The sequence below is a fragment of the Pteronotus mesoamericanus genome, unplaced genomic scaffold, assembly GCF_021234165.1.
Source record: "Pteronotus mesoamericanus isolate MK-2021 breed Mesoamerican mustached bat unplaced genomic scaffold, CSHL_Meso_final scaffold_1186, whole genome shotgun sequence".
NCBI classification, from domain to species: Eukaryota; Metazoa; Chordata; class Mammalia; order Chiroptera; family Mormoopidae; genus Pteronotus; species Pteronotus mesoamericanus.
Window position 1 is genome coordinate 14,546,309 of NW_026555302.1, and position 17,862 is coordinate 14,564,170.

At 61.6% G+C, this 17,862-nt stretch overlaps 1 protein-coding gene across 1 annotated transcript in view; it reads right to left on the reverse strand.

Moving 5' to 3' along the window:
• Positions 1-291: 291 nt before the first annotated feature.
• The window catches only part of UCK2 (uridine-cytidine kinase 2), a 45,324-nt gene continuing 27,753 nt past the window's right edge, over positions 292-17,862 (reverse strand). The window contains exons 2-7 of the mRNA XM_054587569.1: positions 8,572-8,731; positions 7,672-7,768; positions 6,937-7,079; positions 3,821-3,918; positions 1,765-1,813; positions 292-883 (exon numbers count right to left, since the gene is read on the reverse strand). Coding sequence (XP_054443544.1) covers positions 744-883; positions 1,765-1,813; positions 3,821-3,918; positions 6,937-7,079; positions 7,672-7,768; positions 8,572-8,731 — 687 coding nt within the window. The 3' untranslated portion in view covers positions 292-743. The remainder of the gene's footprint in view (positions 884-1,764; positions 1,814-3,820; positions 3,919-6,936; positions 7,080-7,671; positions 7,769-8,571; positions 8,732-17,862) is intronic.

The following is a 17,862-nucleotide window of genomic DNA, read 5'->3' on the forward strand; positions in this document are numbered from 1 at the left end:
TGTGGCCACCCCGTGAGGGGCTGCCAGCTGTCCTCCTGCCCGTGGAGTCCTCAGCAGCACCCAGGCTGCCAGGGAGGAGGGACAGGCAGCTCAGGCTTCAGAGACACCAGGATGCAGGCGAGCAAAGAAGGAGGCGTCGAGCAGCCACCCAGGCAGACGGGGGCGGGCGCAGGGACAACACAGAAGACGTGCTCTCCCGGGGGCCCCTTCCCTGAGTTTGCTTTTTCAGTTGAGGTCTTGCCTAATGTCAACTAAAAAAAAGAAAAAAAAGAAAAAAAAAAAAGTGTCCTCGCCGTATCGTTCAGCTCCAGCAGCAGGGCCGTTCCGCAGACAGGCGGCGTGCGGGCGCGAGCCTGCGGCGCTCCCTGCCTCCCAGGGGCTGCCTGGGACCCCGACGCCAGCTCCGGTCCCCAAACATCCACACAGGCCGTCCTGCAAAATACTTACGGCAAACAGCTTTACAGCGTTTGTACATTTACACAAAAATAGATCCTTTTATATGTATATGTATTTATAGCTGATTACAAGTTGGCTTCGTTATCGGGCATCAATAACCAGTAGTAGTTGGCACAGTTTGTCACGCAAGCTCGGGATCAAGTTCTGTTTCAAGGTCAAAGGCATTTCTTCTCCGTGTTGTTGTTTTAAATAAGCAGAGTCACAGGAAACCATATGCACAGATGACTAAGGCCCCCACCGCCGCCTCCCGTCTCCCGGAGCAGGGCCGGGGCCCCGGGGGGACGGGGTCAATGCGGCCGGCTGCTGGACTCCGAGGCCTGCCGCTTGCGGGCCGGGGTGTAGCCGTTGAGACAGCCGTTGGTCTGCCGCTTGGACAGCCCTCCATTCAGGATGTCCTGGATGTGCTGCACAATGAGGTTGATGGCCACTGTGGGGCAGAGACGGGCCGGGCATGAGGGACACGCCGGAGGTCCGGGCAGGCTGCGTGAGGGGGCGGGGGGAGGTCACGCCGCCCCCCCAAGCCCCCCGTGTGCCCCTCCGCCGCCCTCACTGAAGGCCTCCCGGAATGAGATAGGCAAGACCCAGGGCCCATGAAGCCCTAACAGACGGGCTTCCTAGCAGAGGATCAGACACGGCGGCGTGGAAGTCGGCAGCCCACATCCTGCCCGCGCCTGACACCAGCCGCGAGCCACGATCCGTCCTCAGGAAGCCTCACGGCTCCCCACCCGCACTGTGGTCCCACGGGAGCCCTCTCTTCCAAAGACAATCCAACATGGCACTCTCTTGCCTTACCATGAGAAACAAATTATGCAAATGATTAATTAAAGTCACCAAAACCAGGCAGACATCAAGTGCTTCCCAGGGCGGCGGGGTGGGGATGCACAAAGAGCATCCCGTCTTCCCCGTGTTCTCTCCATTGTAAAAGCGCACCCCGATTGTGGGGACACAAAGACAAGCCCCGGGGCAGGGAGGCAATCCGCAAAATGTCACCGTGGTGAAAAAGGGAGAAGGGCTGAGAAAAACCAGGAAACAGGCAGTGAGCCGTCACCGCTGTGGCTAACTCCCAAGGGCCTCAGCAAAATGTAAGCGTTCTAAACGAAGAAATGCTGGAATAAGCATGAGCAGGATGAGGAGACAGGCCTCTCCCCCCGTCGTGTGTCGGCCAGACAGTGTCAGTCCGTGTGTGTGCCAGGCAAACACACACACCTGTTCCGGGGGCTGTGCCCACGGCCGCCAGGCAGGCAGAACTGCTCCGCCGCAACAGCGGCCGCGCGGGCGCCGCACCCTGCCCGCCCCGCATGGACTCACCGAGATTGTCTACGCCTCTAGGGATGATCACGTCCGCGTACTTCTTGGTCTGCGGGGAAAGTTGTTGACAGCGCGTTACCAAGGCGTTCAGAGCGACACCAGCCCAAGCCCCTTTCCCAGGGGGCGGGGGGCAGGGGGCTTCGCTCCACCGACCCCAGAGGGCAGCGCCTCAGGCTTGGAACAGGATGCTTTTTACCCGCTTTATCTGAGTTACAATAAATCAGCTTTCCCTTGAGTTCTCATTATTAGCGTTCAGCCCGGTGTTGGTCTACAACCTGCACAGAGAGCAGGACCTCTGAGGCCCCACCTGCAGCTGCAGCTTCACCGCAAGAAAAGGCAGGAGCCAGCAAAAGCCAGCCGAGCGGGGGAGCAGGCCGCCGCGGAGCCCCCACTGGGGCCAACTTCGCTGGCTCTCTTATTAACTGGGTTTTTTTGAAGGGCACACTTAGCACAATTCTTGTTGTTTTGTTTTTAATAAATCTCTTTTTTAAAGATCTTATTTACTTATTTCTAAAGAGAGAAGAAAGTAGAGAGAGGGAAACATCACAGTGTGTGGTTGCCTCTCTCGCGCCCCCTATGGGGACCTGGCCCACAGCCCAGGCCTGTGCCCTGACTGGGAATCAAACCTGCAACGCTTTGGTTCACAGCTGGTGTTCTATCCACTGAGCCACACCAGCCAGGGCTTTTTTTTTTCCTTTTTCAATTTACTGAGACTTTGTGGACCCACTGTGTCCGGGGGTGTAACCCAGGTTTGGCATAAGGCCACACAAACAGTGTCTTCAGTCCGTGGGCATCTTTCCGCTGCAGCATCCAGACCAGAGCGGTTGCAATACACCTGCGTCAGGGCCCGGCCTGGCCCCACCCGGGCAGACGTGCTGGCCCAAGCTCCGGGCTGACGCGGGCGCGGCCCGGTGTCCCCTGAGCCCACAGTGGCCGGACAGCGCGAGCCTGCAGACACCACCCAGATGATGTTTGTGCAGAATTCCAAGCTCCGTCACAACTACGTTCAACGGCAGGAGATGGGCGGCGAGCTCTAATTTATGTCCAGTGATACATTAACTTCCACAGGGCAGCGCAGGAACGGTCCTCAGACGGGAGGGGGCGGGGCGGGGGTAGAATTTCACAGCTGCCTGGCCACTCTGCCCTCTTCCCAGAAACCTGATCCTGCCACCCGATCGCGGAGGTTACTCCCGCTGAGTCAGTCGGCCCAGCCCTGATCGGAAACAAAAAAGTCCAGTCTGTTCTGACGCACGACCTACTGACAGACTTAAAGAAACAAAGGCAGCTCCGGAGCCTATTTTTTCCAGAAAAGGAGAAAGGAAGGATTATGAGGAGAAGCAGAGAAATGGCCACTGTGGCCTCACTGTGCACCTCTTCTCAACGTCCTCACAGACCCCGGTCCCCAGAGGTGACACCTGAACCGGGCTGAGTCCCACCCTCCGGCCTTCTCGGAGCAGAGTCCTTGGGGAGTTAGGCCAGGCCCTGGTCAGCCTGGGGAAGACAGGACAAGGGTGTGGGTGTCCCCTTCCTCCACCGCGGCCTGCCGCCCACACCTCGTCCCTGGTGGCCTCCCGCGCTCCGAACTGTTCCAAAGAAGCTGAGGACCTTCCTTCTCAGAAAGCCACCTCGGTGGAGTCCCAGCTGCCAGGACAGACGGATGGACGCGTCCCCAGCATGGCATCCTTCCCAACGGGGACGCGTCCGGGCCAAGACCAGCCACAGCAGGCTCGGCCTCAGTGACAGGAGGGCCAAAAGGAAGACCCCCGCCCACATGCCACCCCCCTCGGAACCTTCCCAGACCCAAACAGCCCCGTCTGTCCCGAGACGTGACCGCCTTCAACAAAGGGCTCCCCCAGGAACCCAGCCAGGGGAAGGCGAGCTCGCTGGGACCGAAGAGCTCGACCCTCAGGGCCCCCCAACGGGACAGGAAGAGAGGACAGACGCTCCGCAGTGCGCCCGCCGTGGGATGGGCTCCTCCGCTCCATAGCCTTCTGTGCGTGTGACTTAAATTTTAAATTCTAAATCCAGCGAACGCCCAAGTGGGAACGTGACTCACCGGCAAGCAGAATTCCTCGAAGGCGGGCTTGACGAAGGTGATGTACTGGGACAGAATCTGCTCCAGGTCCCGCCCTCTTTCGCTGATGTCTCTTAACACTGCAAGAGAAGGGGGAGCCGGAATCAGGAACCGTGCGGGACCCACGCACGCCTGCTATCGCGAGGCCGAGCAGGCCCTCGGGCGCCATGACGCCTCCGCACGGTCCGCCAGCCGGGCCTGGGGGCTGGCTGGGAGCAGGTCAGCGGCGGCTTCAGAGTAACAAGTCTCATTGCCAAGTCTTGCTGCAGTCAAGTTCTGCTACAACGCATGCTCCCCAAGGCAAGAGCTGTCCACGGGCTTTGTGGTGCAAGCAGCGTGCGACCCCAATAAACCACAGTGCAAACAATCCAAGAGTGGGGCAGTCCTGTAGAGCTGCCAACTGCGGGGCCGGGGTGGGGGGCGGGGGGGCGGCGGGGCTTCCTGGCGAGGGGGCCGTGGTGCTGAGACTTTCCCCCGGGCCCTCCCGACTCCTGTCCCCTGCACCGGCGTGCCTTCCAGTGGCCCTCTGCTGACGTGCCCACCCCATCTCGCCCCGCTCACCCCCCAACTCCAGGCCCTGTGAGGGGAAGCAGGCAGGCGCCCGCCTGAGGCTGGCCTCCCGCTTGGTTGTGCACCGAGGTTTGCAAAAAGAAAACCACTTAGTAAGCCCTGGCCAGGTGGCTCGGTTGTTTGGAGCGCCGTCCCGGGCACCAAAAGGCTGCGGGTCCGATCTCTGGTCAGGGCACCTACCCAGGTTGCAGGTTCGATCCCCAGTCAGGGCGCAGATGGGAAGCAACCAATGGGTGTTTCTCCCATCTACGCCCCTCTCTCTCTAAACTCAGTAAAAACGTATCCTTAGTTGAGGAGTTGAAGAAACAAAGTCCACGTCGTGAAGATGAGAAAACTGCGGCGTGGGGAACGAGGGACGGGCGACCCCCAGGGAGCGGCCCAGACTGGCCACACTCGCCGTGTTCTGCTCGCTTCTGGGCGGTGTCATTCGGGGGCCCTCACACCCCTTTTCCAGCAGAGTCTTCGGTCTAAAATGGAGAGGGCCCGCCCGACTGAGGGACGGGCACCCTGGCTCTGCCAGGCAACACTAGCTTCCCCGAGCCTCAGTATCCCCCAGAGCCAGCAGCGCGCGTGCAGGGGAGCCTGCCTGCCACAACGGCCCCTCGCCACAGAGGTCACTTTAAACCCGAGCAGCAGGAGCTGTGAAATCTTTCACTCCCACCCCCAAAAGGCATCACATCCACCCCCGGTGGCGTGTGACGGCTCCTGGCACCCCCAACCGTCTCCCGGGTCACGACTCCAGCGTGGGGTGACTCTCACGGTGAGCAAGTGCACGGGGTGCTTGTGCGCAGATTTCTCGAAAGACACATCTGAGTAACGCCGTCTGCCTGCATGTGTGCACAGGGCACGCGTGAGCAGGCGGGCGGGTCAGGGGGGCGGGAGGGCGTCCTGGCCGCCATCACGCAAGCTGGCCCGTCCGCTGAGACGGGGTGGCTGGAGCCCACTCAGGGCCACGGACCAGAGCAGAGACCATGCTACCGCCCCTGCCTCCCGCAGCTCCTCGGTTCGCAAGGAGCCCTGCCCACGGGAGCCCCAGGAATAAACGGTCGGTCAGTCCCCAACTGTCGGGATGTGCCTCACGCCCCTTCAACTGTCCACCCAGACCAGAGCGGGCTGTACCCAGGGGCATTTCGAGACAGGCTCTGCTCCGGCCACCCTGCAGGGCTCCACGCCCCCAGCCCCCTGAGCTCGGCACGTGTGGCCGCCAATCCCTCATGTCCCCAGATGAAGGCCACACGAGAGCGGAAGCCAGACAAAAGGCTTCAGGAGCTGGGACAAAACCAACAGGCCCGCCCCAGGCGGCCTCTCTTGAAGCCCTAGCCCGGCGCCCGGGCTGCTCCCCAAGGCCTGTGCCTCAAAGGGCGCCGAGAGCGTCCGCCCGCAGCGCCTCTGTCCTCGCAGCCCCAGGCCTCCCGCGCCCGGCACCGCTCGCTGCACGGCGGAGGGTGGGGCAGGCAAGGACTAGCAGGGAGGCCACCCGCGTCAGCTCTGCAGCCTAGAAGCTGCTTTTCTGGCTCCGCCATCGAGAGCAACGGGGACAAAATGGGGGTGTCTGCCCTGGAACAGGAGACAGGGAAGGGTGAGCGTGTCGGGGACACCGAGACTCTGAAGGCCCGTCTGCCCGGTTACCAGGTCACGGGCCAGGTCACGGCTCACTCCTGGGCCGCGGGACATAGGGCCAAGCCGAGTGCTGAGTCCCAACAAGTTGTTGGCCCAGAGCGGAAACCATAGGGACGCAAAGCTGGCTCCCTGGCCGTCCCTGAGACCTGGCACAGCTGTACCAGGACAGGCCCAGCCAGAGGCGAGTCCAGGGCAGGACACCACACGCCCAGCCACCTGTCCTGTGTGGCGTCCACCCCGGCCCGTCCAGAGCCACTGACACTCGTCAGAAGGACCGCGAATCAATACAAATCCTCAGCTGTCCCAGGACCCTGTCTGGGTTCTTCCGGGTCTCTGGGACGGTTAGGATGTGGGACAAGAGGTCCCCGTGGGAAGCAGGCACAGCTCTCCAGGGCTGCACGACTCACAAGACCTGACGGACAGACAAAACCAGGGAGCTACGCCAGGCCTGCAGGAACGTCCCTGGGCCCGCAGCTGCTCCCGACGTCCGCCCCCCCGCCCACCGTGCCCCCACGGAGCACACGCCAGCAGGCCTGGCCCCGGCCCTGCGTGGCGGAGGATGGGTCTATAGACATAGCACGTGGAAAGTCCCGCAGGCCCACCAGGGAAGAGACGCCAACAGGTGGCAGGAGACAGCGCCTTCCTGGCAGCCACAGGAAGGTGGCGCTGCAGAGCGGAGGCCACAAAACCGGAGGGGCCGCCACCCCCCATTTCACAGGAGAGTCAGGACGAGCGAGGGAGGGAGAACGGGCCGCTCGAGCTCTGCCCTGATCCTCCACCTGAGTGAGAGGAGATTCACAGGGCGTCCAAGGACAAGGCCGCCGCTGAGAACTTCCTGGGCGGCGCCTCGGCCCCTCCCCCAGCACTTCGGCAGGGCCCCGGCGCCCCGCAAACGCACCGCACCGCACCTCTGCGGGAGAGCCGGGTGTCCGCGTCCGTGTCCACGAAGAGCTTCATCTGGAACAGGTCCCGCACCTCCTGGGAGTAGAAGGCCAAGATGCCTTCGAAGAGCACCACGTCCGCGGGGTAGACGGTGACCGTCTCCTCCTTCCTGCAAGCACAGAGCAGGCGACGGGCTGAGCGGGCCGGGGCGGGGGACACGAGCTGGAGCTCGCTGGGAGCCGGGGCGCTCCCTCAGGCGTCACGCAGGGCTCCCTCAGCCCGACGCAGCCCTCGGTCCCCACTGGAGCCCCGGCAAAGGGCGGGGACAGCCGGTCGGAGCTTTCAGCATGAGGCAGGCACAGAGGACAGACGTCCCCATCCTTAGAATAAAAACACCTGCTGCTGAATGGACAACAGAGCCAGAGGCGGACGCGATGCCCCCTTTTCGCCAAAGGCCACTGCGGCCATGCGCTAGGGCCTGGCTTCCCTGGCCGTCCACAACCGGTGGCTCAGTTTCCTCCCTGCAACCCGCCCTACCCCCGCCCTGGGGCCCCTGGAAGGAAGGAGGAAGGCACAGAGGGAAGTTCCAGCTGCCCCCACTGAACCCGTCCCCTCCAGGTAATGAACGGCATGTCCAACCTATTCCAAGAAGCGCCTGGGTGACACCGGGGTGCGCACAGCTGCTGTCACCGCCCTCTCCGGACAGGTGGCCGCGGGCAGGGGTGGCCGGCGGCCAGTGGCCCGCGGAGCGGCTCACTCACCGGGAATGGGAGACGAAGTCGTACACCGGGATCTGCACAGTCTTTCCCTCGGTGATCTCTCTGAGGGTTTTGAGGATGAGCTCATTGTCAAAGGCATCTGAGGGAGAGCAAACTGCTAAGACAGCCTTCCTTTTGAAACGACCTCTCCCGCGGCCAGGCTCGGGGCGCCCTGCAAGCCTGTCCCTCTCCGCTGGGCACCACGCGCTGGAGGGGCACACCCCTCCGCCCCCCAGAAAGCCAGATTTCTACCCAAAGCGGAACACGCACTGAGAGGCTCGGCACGTGTGCGTGAGCTCGGACAAGCGGACGTTCTCCCGGCCCTGCAGCCCCTCCCTGGCCTCGCGCCCGCTCTCCTCCCTGCCCGTCCACCAGCAGTCCTGGGGCGGGCACGTGTCCCCTTGGAAAGATACCCGGACCCGGGAGGGGGCAGCAGGCACCACGCCCATCTGCTCCGATTCCAACAACTCAAGAACCCCCAGCCGGAGGGGCGGCGTGCAGACCGGGGACCGCCCAGGCGAAAGCCGAGCAGGCGGCCAGCCGGACCCCCACCCGCCACTGCAGCGAGTTTGTGAGTCAGCGAGTCTGGCACCCACACACGTCCGTCCGCACAGTGCCGGGTGCCGTGAGACGGACAGGCTGCTTCAGAGCGGAGGACGCAGGACAGCCGGCCGTGCGTGGCGCCTCCCGGGTCTGGCCCGTCTCGGGGGATGGGCGCACACAGGGACACCTCGTCCAGGACAGAGACTACCAGGACTTAGGGAGCCAAGAGCTGCGCGTTGTGTGGCGAAGCTGCCTCCCTGGAAGCCCCACCTGAACGCTGTGAGCTCCCAGCAGCCCCGTTTCCAGGCGGGAAACGGCCAGGCCACGGCTCCCGCCGCCCCTGCCGCGCCCCCAGCTCACCCGGGTGATCGAAGTTGAACTGGCCCTTCAGGGCCTTGGCCTTCTGCTCCGAGGTGAGGACGCGGTAGAAGCTGTCCTGGCTGAGGATGACCACCTGCTTCTGGCGGTAGTCCACCTCGTTCTGGCCCAGGAGCTGCACGATCTTCGCGCACACGGAGGACTGCGGGGAGAGAACACCACGTGTTGGGGGCCGCCCTCCGCCCCGGCCCCAGCGGCAGGGGCTCTGGGCGCGGGCGCCAAGGGCCGCCCCTCCTGTGGTGGCGAGGCTGAGGGTGGGTGCCCCTGCTGCATCTTGCACAGCTTGCTACCCTCAGCCCCCCGTGGTGAAGGCGCGGGGCGGGGGGTTGCTGCCGTCTCTGGCTGCCCCCCGCCCCGCGGCTTTTCCCGAAGCACCAGTAACAGTTCCCACGAGCTCCTGCTCCCCTGCTCGGACCCTGAGGTGCACACGCAGAAAAGGCAGCAGAGCGAACAGAGAGCCCGCGGATGCTGTGCTGATGGGCCGGATGGCTCCCGTGGAGAGGTGACCGGGTGTCCACGGGACGTCACTCAGCAGCCCCCCGCCGCCCCCATCTCTCTACAGCCACAGGACCGGCACCCACGGCACAGAGCTCGGGTGGTCCCCGGGGGAGCCAGGCCGTGGCTTTCATCCCGCCTCTGCCACCCCTCGTCCCCTTGGCTCTAGCCCTCAGCCCCGGGTCTGTCGCCCTCACGGCAAAGCAGACACGTGGAGCTGGAGTGACCTGGGAAACGAACTTCATCACCACCCACAGCCGCTTCAGTGATTCCCAGCGGAGCATGGGGACCCACTCCCAAATGACCTCAAACCCACAGGCTGTGCTGCAATGGGCCAGAGAATTCTAGGTGACCGCTAAATCGGGGCACCGGGCACAGAGAGGCTCATGTTACTACTCTTCTCTGCACTGGGGCAGAGCCTGAATTTTCACAGGATCCGGGGAGGGGCCCCTGGGCGCCACTGTGCCCCCCGCCTCCCCCGTGAGCGGTCTTCTCCTTCCTGAACGCCCCCCGGCTCTGTCCCATCCACTTTTCCCTGGGCGCCTTCGTCCAAGGGACGAGAGGGCGCTTCAAGGTATCCTATTCCCTTAAGAAAGGGAAGAGCTCATGAACCACCTGGGCGCAAGGCAGCAGCCACGAGAGTACAGGATGCTGAAACGGAGAGAGCGAGCCACTTCCAGGGCGGGCCGGGGCCGAAAATAATTATCGTCACACGAGACAAATGCCAGACGATCCCGCCTGCACGCGGTATCTAGAGCAAGTCACAGAAACGACACGCAGCGCGGAGGGAGCCAGGGGCCCGGTCGCGGAGAGCCGTTTCCTGGATCCAGTTTCAGCTTTGGGTGATCAGGTTCCAGGGACTGGCTGCCTGATAACGTGAACGCGCCCAACACGACTGAAACGTGCAGGTGGAATACGGCGAAGGCGGGGACCTTTAGGTGACACCTGTTTTGCCACAATGACAAAGAACGGCTATTATCACAAGAGCTCATAGGCGACAGCGGCTTCTTGGGCCAGGGATGGGGCTCAACGTTTTACCATGATCTCGCTGATGCACTGCCACCTTACACAATGGAAATCACCGCTATACCCGCTCTACCGATGGCGGAGGCTGAGGTGACGGAAGTTGAATGGGTTGCGCGAGGCCAGCGGCAGTGGACCCAGGGCCCCAACGCCAACAGCCAGACCCACTGCCCCCTCCCGGCTGAAAAGAGCCCTCCCGTGGGGGCCGCAGCTGGGCTCCGCTTCGCGCGAGGTCTCCACGTGCGGCGCAAGGCTGTGCGCAGGATGTGCTCTGCCCCTGCGCCTTCTAACAGGGTATCTTGATGGGGGCAGCCGGCGGAGGGGCGACAAGCCAGCCGGCACCAGGGCTGTGGTCCTAAGACAAAGTTAAGGCCAGGTCAACGTGAGGGACCCTTCAGAGAACGGAAAACCCTAGGAAATCATGAGATGGTGGCAAGCTACTTTTTCCCCGTGGGGAAACGGACTTCGAGAATCATCGCGTTCCATGACTTGCTCAGGCGGCCGTGGGTCTAGCTCCACACACACCGCTATTTCCGCTGTTCCAGAACCGAAGCCCCGGCAGCCTCCATCAGCTTATTCCACGCTACGGGGCAGGGACGGGGGGGCATGAGGCAGGGAGGGAATCAGGCACACGGCACAGCTCTGTCCTCCCCGTCATGAGGCCCACGCGCATGTGAAATCTCACACAGTTCCATGTCGCTACCAAGGCAGGCAGGCGATCTGTGTATCAAGAAGCCAGAAGAAAATACAGCACGCGCACACCTGTTCAAGGTATTTGAAATCTGCATTTGGATTATGATCGAAAGAAGCCAGCTGTTAGAAGGCAGTCACTGGGGGCCCAAGGAATTCCCAGCAACGCAGAGACTGTGCCGACAGCGAGCTGCACACCCAGCCGGTCCCCAGATGTGCTGAGCCTCCGGCGGGGCCCCTTCCTCAGACACTTCCCGCTCGGGGAGCCGTTGCGGCTGGTCCACAGGCCGCCAGCTGGAGGCCCTGACAGCCCACTCGGGTTCCCACGCTGCTGCTGCGGGAGCGCGCTTCTCTCAAATGGTGCTTGCGGGGCGGGGCGGGGGCCCGCTGCCCGACACCCTCCCCCCCGAGCTGTTCTGGGGTGTCTGCAGGGCCTCACCCGCCAGGCCCTCTGTCCGTCCCGGTTCCACAGGACACTGAATAAACCAAGACACCAGCAGGGCAGTCGGGCTCTGGCAGCGTTTGGGTGCGGCCTCCCTGGCATGCGGACGGCCTGGCCGAGCCGGCCGGCCGGGGAGGGGCGGAGCTCAGCCCCCAGCTGCAGTCCACCTGTGTCCCCAGGGGAAGGGGCGCCCTTACGGATGCGGCCCGGCACCTCAGAACCCCACCCGGTGGTCCAACCCGCTCCGAGGGAGCCGGTTCAGACTCAGGAGGAAAACCTGAAACCACTCGGCCCAAGACTTCACCTGGGCCGGCAGGTCCAGGTGACGCACGCCCACTCGTCCCCTCCCCGCCTCGGGACAGGAGGCGGCCATCGGCTGACACCTGCCCCGCGCTCCCCGCCCGGCTGCTCCAGTGTAAGAAGGTGACAGGCTTCTGGCAGAAAGACCTCCGCTCTCTCGGCGGCCTCTCTCGCGGCCTGTGCACGCATCGCCTCGGTGACTCCTGACGCGTTTTCTTCCCCGTCAATGTGGTTACGCAGGACGCGCGCCACTACCTCAGGAGTTGCTCCCGCAGAGCTCAAAACCTCCCTTTTCAGAGGCGCAAGCGCCAGCTGTTGCCCTGGGTGCGACGGACCTGCTGGGGGGGTCCCCGGTCCCACGGGCTGGCTGGGGCAGCAACGGGTGGTGTCACTCAAGGCTCCCCTGGCGGCCCGTCCCGAGGTCCCGAACGGCCCCAGAAACCACGCGTCATTCAGTGGGTACAACAGCCGCTGCCGCCACCCCCGACCACACACACATCAAAGGCCAAAAGGCAGCCATTTTCCGAGGGCTTTATGGGCATCCCGATCTTTAATCTTCACGCTGACTGGGGGAGGCGGGTGTTCTTACTGCGCCCGTTTTGCGCGGCAGGAAACCGGCATGTGGACAGGTAGGCTACGGGCATTGCCCCGCGAATCCAGCTCACGGGCTCTTAGCCGCCACACAGCCTGACCCGCCACACGGACAGAGGGGACAGACACCCCTTCCCAGGTGCCACACGACCCTGCGGCCACGGTGACACAGAAGCTACAGAAGGGCGGTCTCAGCTCGGCCCGAGGGTGCTCCCAGCCGGCTCTGCAAGCGCAGGCCTGACGGGCTTCCTCAGGCGTTCACTTTCCTGATGACTATGTCCCGAGGGAAAGGGCAAGGCCGGTCACTTCTGACCCCTCCGGCTGGCTCTTTGGTAGGAAAGGGCCCCCAAGTCCAGGCTCGAGGGGGCAGGCCCGGGCGCTCTGGGGACAGCAGAACCCGTGCAGGTGTTTGGAGCAGAAACGAGTGAACGCTTTAAGGTCCCGGCAGACGAAACCCACACACTCACGCTGGCTGGTGGGACAGCCACCAGAGGGACCCTCGTGGAAGGCGAGACACAGCGTCCCTACCTGCTAACTGTGGAACGAACATGCGGTGACGTCGATGAAGGTTGCGGGACTCCGCGTCCCCGTGGAAGCGGAAAGGCAACCCTGGAACAGGTATGAGCAGACACGGCGGGGGAAGCTGACAGGCGAACGGGTCCGAAATGAAAACTGCCATAGTTCTGTGTCATCTCAAACAACAGGAAGGGGGGGGGCCGCGGGTGCACGTGCGTACACGTGTGTGTGCACGCGTGCACCTCCCCCCACCCCCCAGGAAACCAAGCTCTGGCTGACAGCGGCCACCAAGCGAAGGCAGGACAGGACAGGACGGCGGTTGTGCTCAAGGGGCGACGCAGGCCTCGCAGGTGGATTAAAATCACTCAGCACAAAACGCCGATTCCAGCCTTCCTGTGCAGATTCCGAGCCTGAAGAGGGAATCTGTGGGCCCCTCTTCGTGGTCCCCACCGACACACACGCGCTGTGCGGAGTCTGCGGCCGTGAATCCCCCTCCGAAAGGTGGGAGCACAGGGCAGGGCGGACCTGCTGGAGGGTCCGTCCTTCCCGCCGCGTGGGTGCAGGGGAGGTCGGCTCTGCCTCCTGCCGTGTCCATGCGGGTCAGGCGGCCCGCGGGGACGGAACGACCCACCCACGGAGCCTCTGTCCCAGGACAAGGCGAGCACGACTCTGGCCGAGGCATTCCATGGCCACCCACCGGCTTCCGTCTGGCTTCCTGAGCAAGGACAATGAGCCTGTTACAGAAACGGTGGCCCAGGACCTGAGGCCCTTCTTGGGGACAGACAGCAAAAGAGAGCTGACCTCCCGTTTTTAAAAACTGAACAGACAAAGGAGGGCGTGAGCTGCCAGCTGGATCCTCGGCTCCATCTCTGCACATAGAGGCCCCACGTGGGCGACCGGGGACGCGGGCCGACGGCTCGGCAGCGCTTTGTTGTAAAGCAGACTGCGTTAACTCTTCCTGTCCGGTGATCTCTATTCAAGTTGTGGACAAGCGGAAATCAGACGATCTGATTATCAAACAATGTTTTTTTAAATTGTTTCCTCCCTAGGTCTCCCCCAGCGCCAGCATCTAACCACAGAGCAGCGGGGGAGGGAACCGAGAGCGGGGACCCAGCACACACTTCCTGCCTGCTGTCCTTGAAAACGCCACCACCTAGGACGTGGACGGCTTCCTCACAGGGCCTCCAGAAAGGGGCTCACGCCCTTCTATCAGCAGACTCGAGCCGCTCCTTCTAGATCATTCACCAGCACCTCCCAAGCCCCCAAACTCCCCTGGAATCAAGAAAGCAACCACAAGTGACGCAGAGCACGTGACTCCGCAGAGGAGGGTGAGCCGGCCACGCGGAACCTCATCCTAAATGACGAGAGCTGACCCAGGCTGGAGAGCGGGGGCCGAGGTACACGTCCTTTGACCACAAAGATGATCCCTTGCAAACTTGACCGACAGACGCAATGCTCAGGAATACAGGCTGAGCTTCTGCTCTGCACCCACACAAACTATGTGCGGCTGGCTGGACAAGACGCATGTGCGTCTCAGTGGAGGGCGGGTGGCCTTTTCCAGACACCCAGCTGGAGCAGCTGGATGTCCAGGGGCCAAGGTGGGCCTCACCAACCCCTCTCCGTACAGGAAAGCTAACTCAGAACGGATCACGGGCTCACGGAGAACACGAAACTGTAAGACTTGTTCACAGAAAAATGTAAGACGAAGTCTCCCGCGCTTGGCAAAGATTTTGTAGGCTTGACACCAAAAACCTAACCCACGAAAACACTCAATTTCATCCCAAGGAACACTTAGTGAGGCCCGGCCCTCTCTCCGAAGGGGATGAAAAGCTAAGGCACAGACCGGGAGGTGACACTCACAAAGGACTGTTACCCGGAACGCGTCATGAATTTTCAAGCCGCAACGGGGCAGAGACAACCTACCGGAATGTGGGCAAAAGACACGGAGAGGCGCCTCCTGCAAGCAGGTGCCCGGAGGGCAAAGCAGCACACGGAAAGAACCCCCGCATCCCTAAGCCACCAGGGACGCGAGATTCCTGGATGACACTTCACTGCGCTCCTACCAGAAGAGCTGTCGTATAAACCCAGTGACAAGACTGACGTGGAAAAGGAAGCTCTGTGCTGCTGGTAGAACGGCAAGGGCCCGCCTGCCCGGGGAAACAACTCCACGGTCCCTGTCAGAACAAAGCCTGCAGCCCTCCCCCGCCACGATCCCCGGCTGCACCCCAGGGCGTTGACCCCAGAGACGGGACTGCGCATTCACACAGACGCACGGCCCGGCGGGCGCAGCCGCCTTCCTCCCCCGCCGACGGCGCCCGCGAGGAACAGCGTCAGCCTGTGGCCCGCACACACCACGGAGCGTTGCTGAGCCATGACGAGGGATAAATGGCTGCCCCTATGAGCCTCCAGAGAACGGCACCCGGGGGGGAAAGGCAGCCCCCAGAAGGTTACACCCTGCACCGTTCCACGTACGGAACATTCTAGAAACGACAAAAACATGGACGCAGAGGACGGTTAGCGTTAGAGGGACAATAGGAGCGGTGGCCCATCGCGGACGATGTCACGGCACCCATGACGACCGAAGCATCTGTTTTCCCTCCGGTGTCAGCGCCTGGCTGGGTTTTGTAAAACGCTGTCCCCGTGGGGAGACTGAGAAAAGGGTGCACAGACTATGTCTCTGCTATTTCTCACACCTGTGTGTGAATCTACAAAGACCCCCAAAAGGAAAGTTCACCTTAAGCCTCTCACCTGCCAAAACGCTTTTCCCTCACAAATCACCATTAATGATGAACGTGGGGCGTGGGGCGAATGTATTTGGTTCATGGGACAGACGTAAATCCGGGATGCCAAGTAACAGCCTATCTTGGGTGAAACCGTGGCCACCCCCAAAAGACACAACCAAGTCCCAACCCCCAGAGCCTCAGAGCATGGGCCTCGCTTCGAACAAAGGTCTTTACAGACAGAACCAGGGCGAAGGAGCTCAAGATGCAACCACCCTGGATGGGGGCGGGGGATGCTACACCCAATGACAAATGTCCTTGAAGAAACAGAGGAAGAGGAAACATGGGGGCAAGCATGTGATGACAGAGGCAGGGACCAGGTGATGTCTCTCTGAGCCAAGGACGGCCACCGGCTGCCAGGAGGAGCCTGCAGGACCCCCCGGCAGAGCCGCGGCGGCGGAACAGCCAGGCTGTGGAGTCCGGGCCCCGGCCTGGAGGAAGAGAGCAAGTCTCTGTCGCTCTAAGGCGCCAAGTGCGTGCAGCGCGTAACCGGAGCCCTAGGGAGCAAACGCGCCTGTCATTTTGTAACGGATGGGTTTAATTTCTGTCTTTTCTAATCGCAGAGCACTTTCTTCGATGTCTGTGTGGAGCGCACTCCTGCACGTAATTTTTTTCTTTGTCCAGATGCTACATGCCATAAGGATCTATCATTTCACTTTATCATCTTTTCCTGCAGAATTCCCCTGCGCATTTTGTTTGCTCTTACCCGTAATCTATTGCTAGTTGGCACATAGGAGTGTCTACTTTATCAAATATCCTGGTTAATAATTAGCACACAGGCTAAACAGACGCCACCAATTTTTAAAGACTTAAACTGAGCTTAAAAGCAACAGTACAGGCCTGACCCATGTGGCTCAGTGGCTTGGGTGGGTCACCCCGCAAAGCGAAAGGTCATAGGTTTGGCCCCCAGTAGAGACGAGTATGAAAGGCAACAGATCGATGTTTCTCTCTCCCATCGATGTTCAGCCCCCCCTTTCTCCCTTTCCTTCCCCTGTCTCTAAAAATAAATAAATAAAATCTTTTAAAAAAAAGAGAAAAAAGTAACACTACACTGAGTCCTGGGCATCATCAACCGTTTCTTTGGTGACTAAGAAGTTTCCAGATCCTGCCATTGAGCACAAGTGTTGCTTGAGAAGGTTTCGTGTTTCGAAAGAAATGCCCAATAAACTTCCGGGCAAGGCAGATTAAGACCAAAAAAGCAAGATGGATGAAAACGACCCAAACTGCCACAGCAAAATCTGGGTCCTTCAGAATCGGGGGGCACGCAACGCAGGACCTGGCTTGACACCCGACTCCGCCGCACCCATGCGGGCCACCTCTCAGATCGTCACTGTCCTCGTAAACTGTGAGAAACAACAGCCCACCATCCCACAGACGGGCTAAAGTGCAGAAAACGGTGCCTAACACAAGACGCACGTTCAACACAATTTATTCTGTTCTCTAAGCCCGGTCACCGTCCCTTAGACAAACACGTCCCAGGAGCCGCCTGGCAGGAAGCTGCCTGTTTCACAGCTCGGCTGAAGCAGGCTTCGTGGCGCGTGGCCTCCGTCCGATTTGGTCACGCCTATAAAAGCGCGCACAGCTCCGTCCTGCCTCTGGCTCGGAATCCCTTGCTGCGGCTTCGTTGTCCGCCCGCCGTCCTGCTGATGTGAATGAAACCTGAGCTGAAGTTCTGGTTTCTCTTTCCGTGGTTCTTACCCTCGTCTTTCTGCTTCCTTTACTCATGCCTATCGCCCTTGTGAAGGCCGTCGGCTTGCGGAGAGGCAGCAGCTCTCAAACACAGCCCCCGACCTGGAAAGGTCCCCAGGGCCAAGCCGGTCTCCTTCCCGCCCTGTCCCCCCCACCCCGACCCCGACCTCTTGGCAGCCGCTGCGTTTTCAGTGCCACGCAGACCCTTTTAGAGGCGGTCGCCGCACGTAAAACCGTAAGTGTGCGCCTGCTTCTCCCATGCAGACTCTCACACGACGCGGTCTGTGTGTCCGTCCGTCACGCGTGGGCTTGACGGCCGCCCCACCCGCGGCCAGCCCTTCCGCATGCACCGCTACTCCCGCGGCCACGGGCGCTTCCCCTGTGCCCGACGTTTCTAACGCCGGCTCCAGGTGCGGGCGCGCGCGCGCACCCGCAGGACATGTTTCTAGAGCAGAGAACCTGCCCCTTCATTCTCCACCGAGAGCCCCTGTCATCAACGGTTGCTACACCCCTCTTTCCTCGTCCCCTCCCTGACATCAGCCGGGTCCGTTCGCCCGTTTTATGTGGGGACAGGCATCGTCACAGGCCGAACGGCTTTCTGCTCTTCCTTTCCTGAGAGCAGCCTGCAGATATCCTGTCCTCGCCTTTCTGTTGAGTTCCTGGTTTTCCTTGCTAATTGAGGAAAGTTCTTTACGTGTCAAGAAGACTGGCCATTCCTCATTTGCAGCACACATGTTTTCTCCAGCT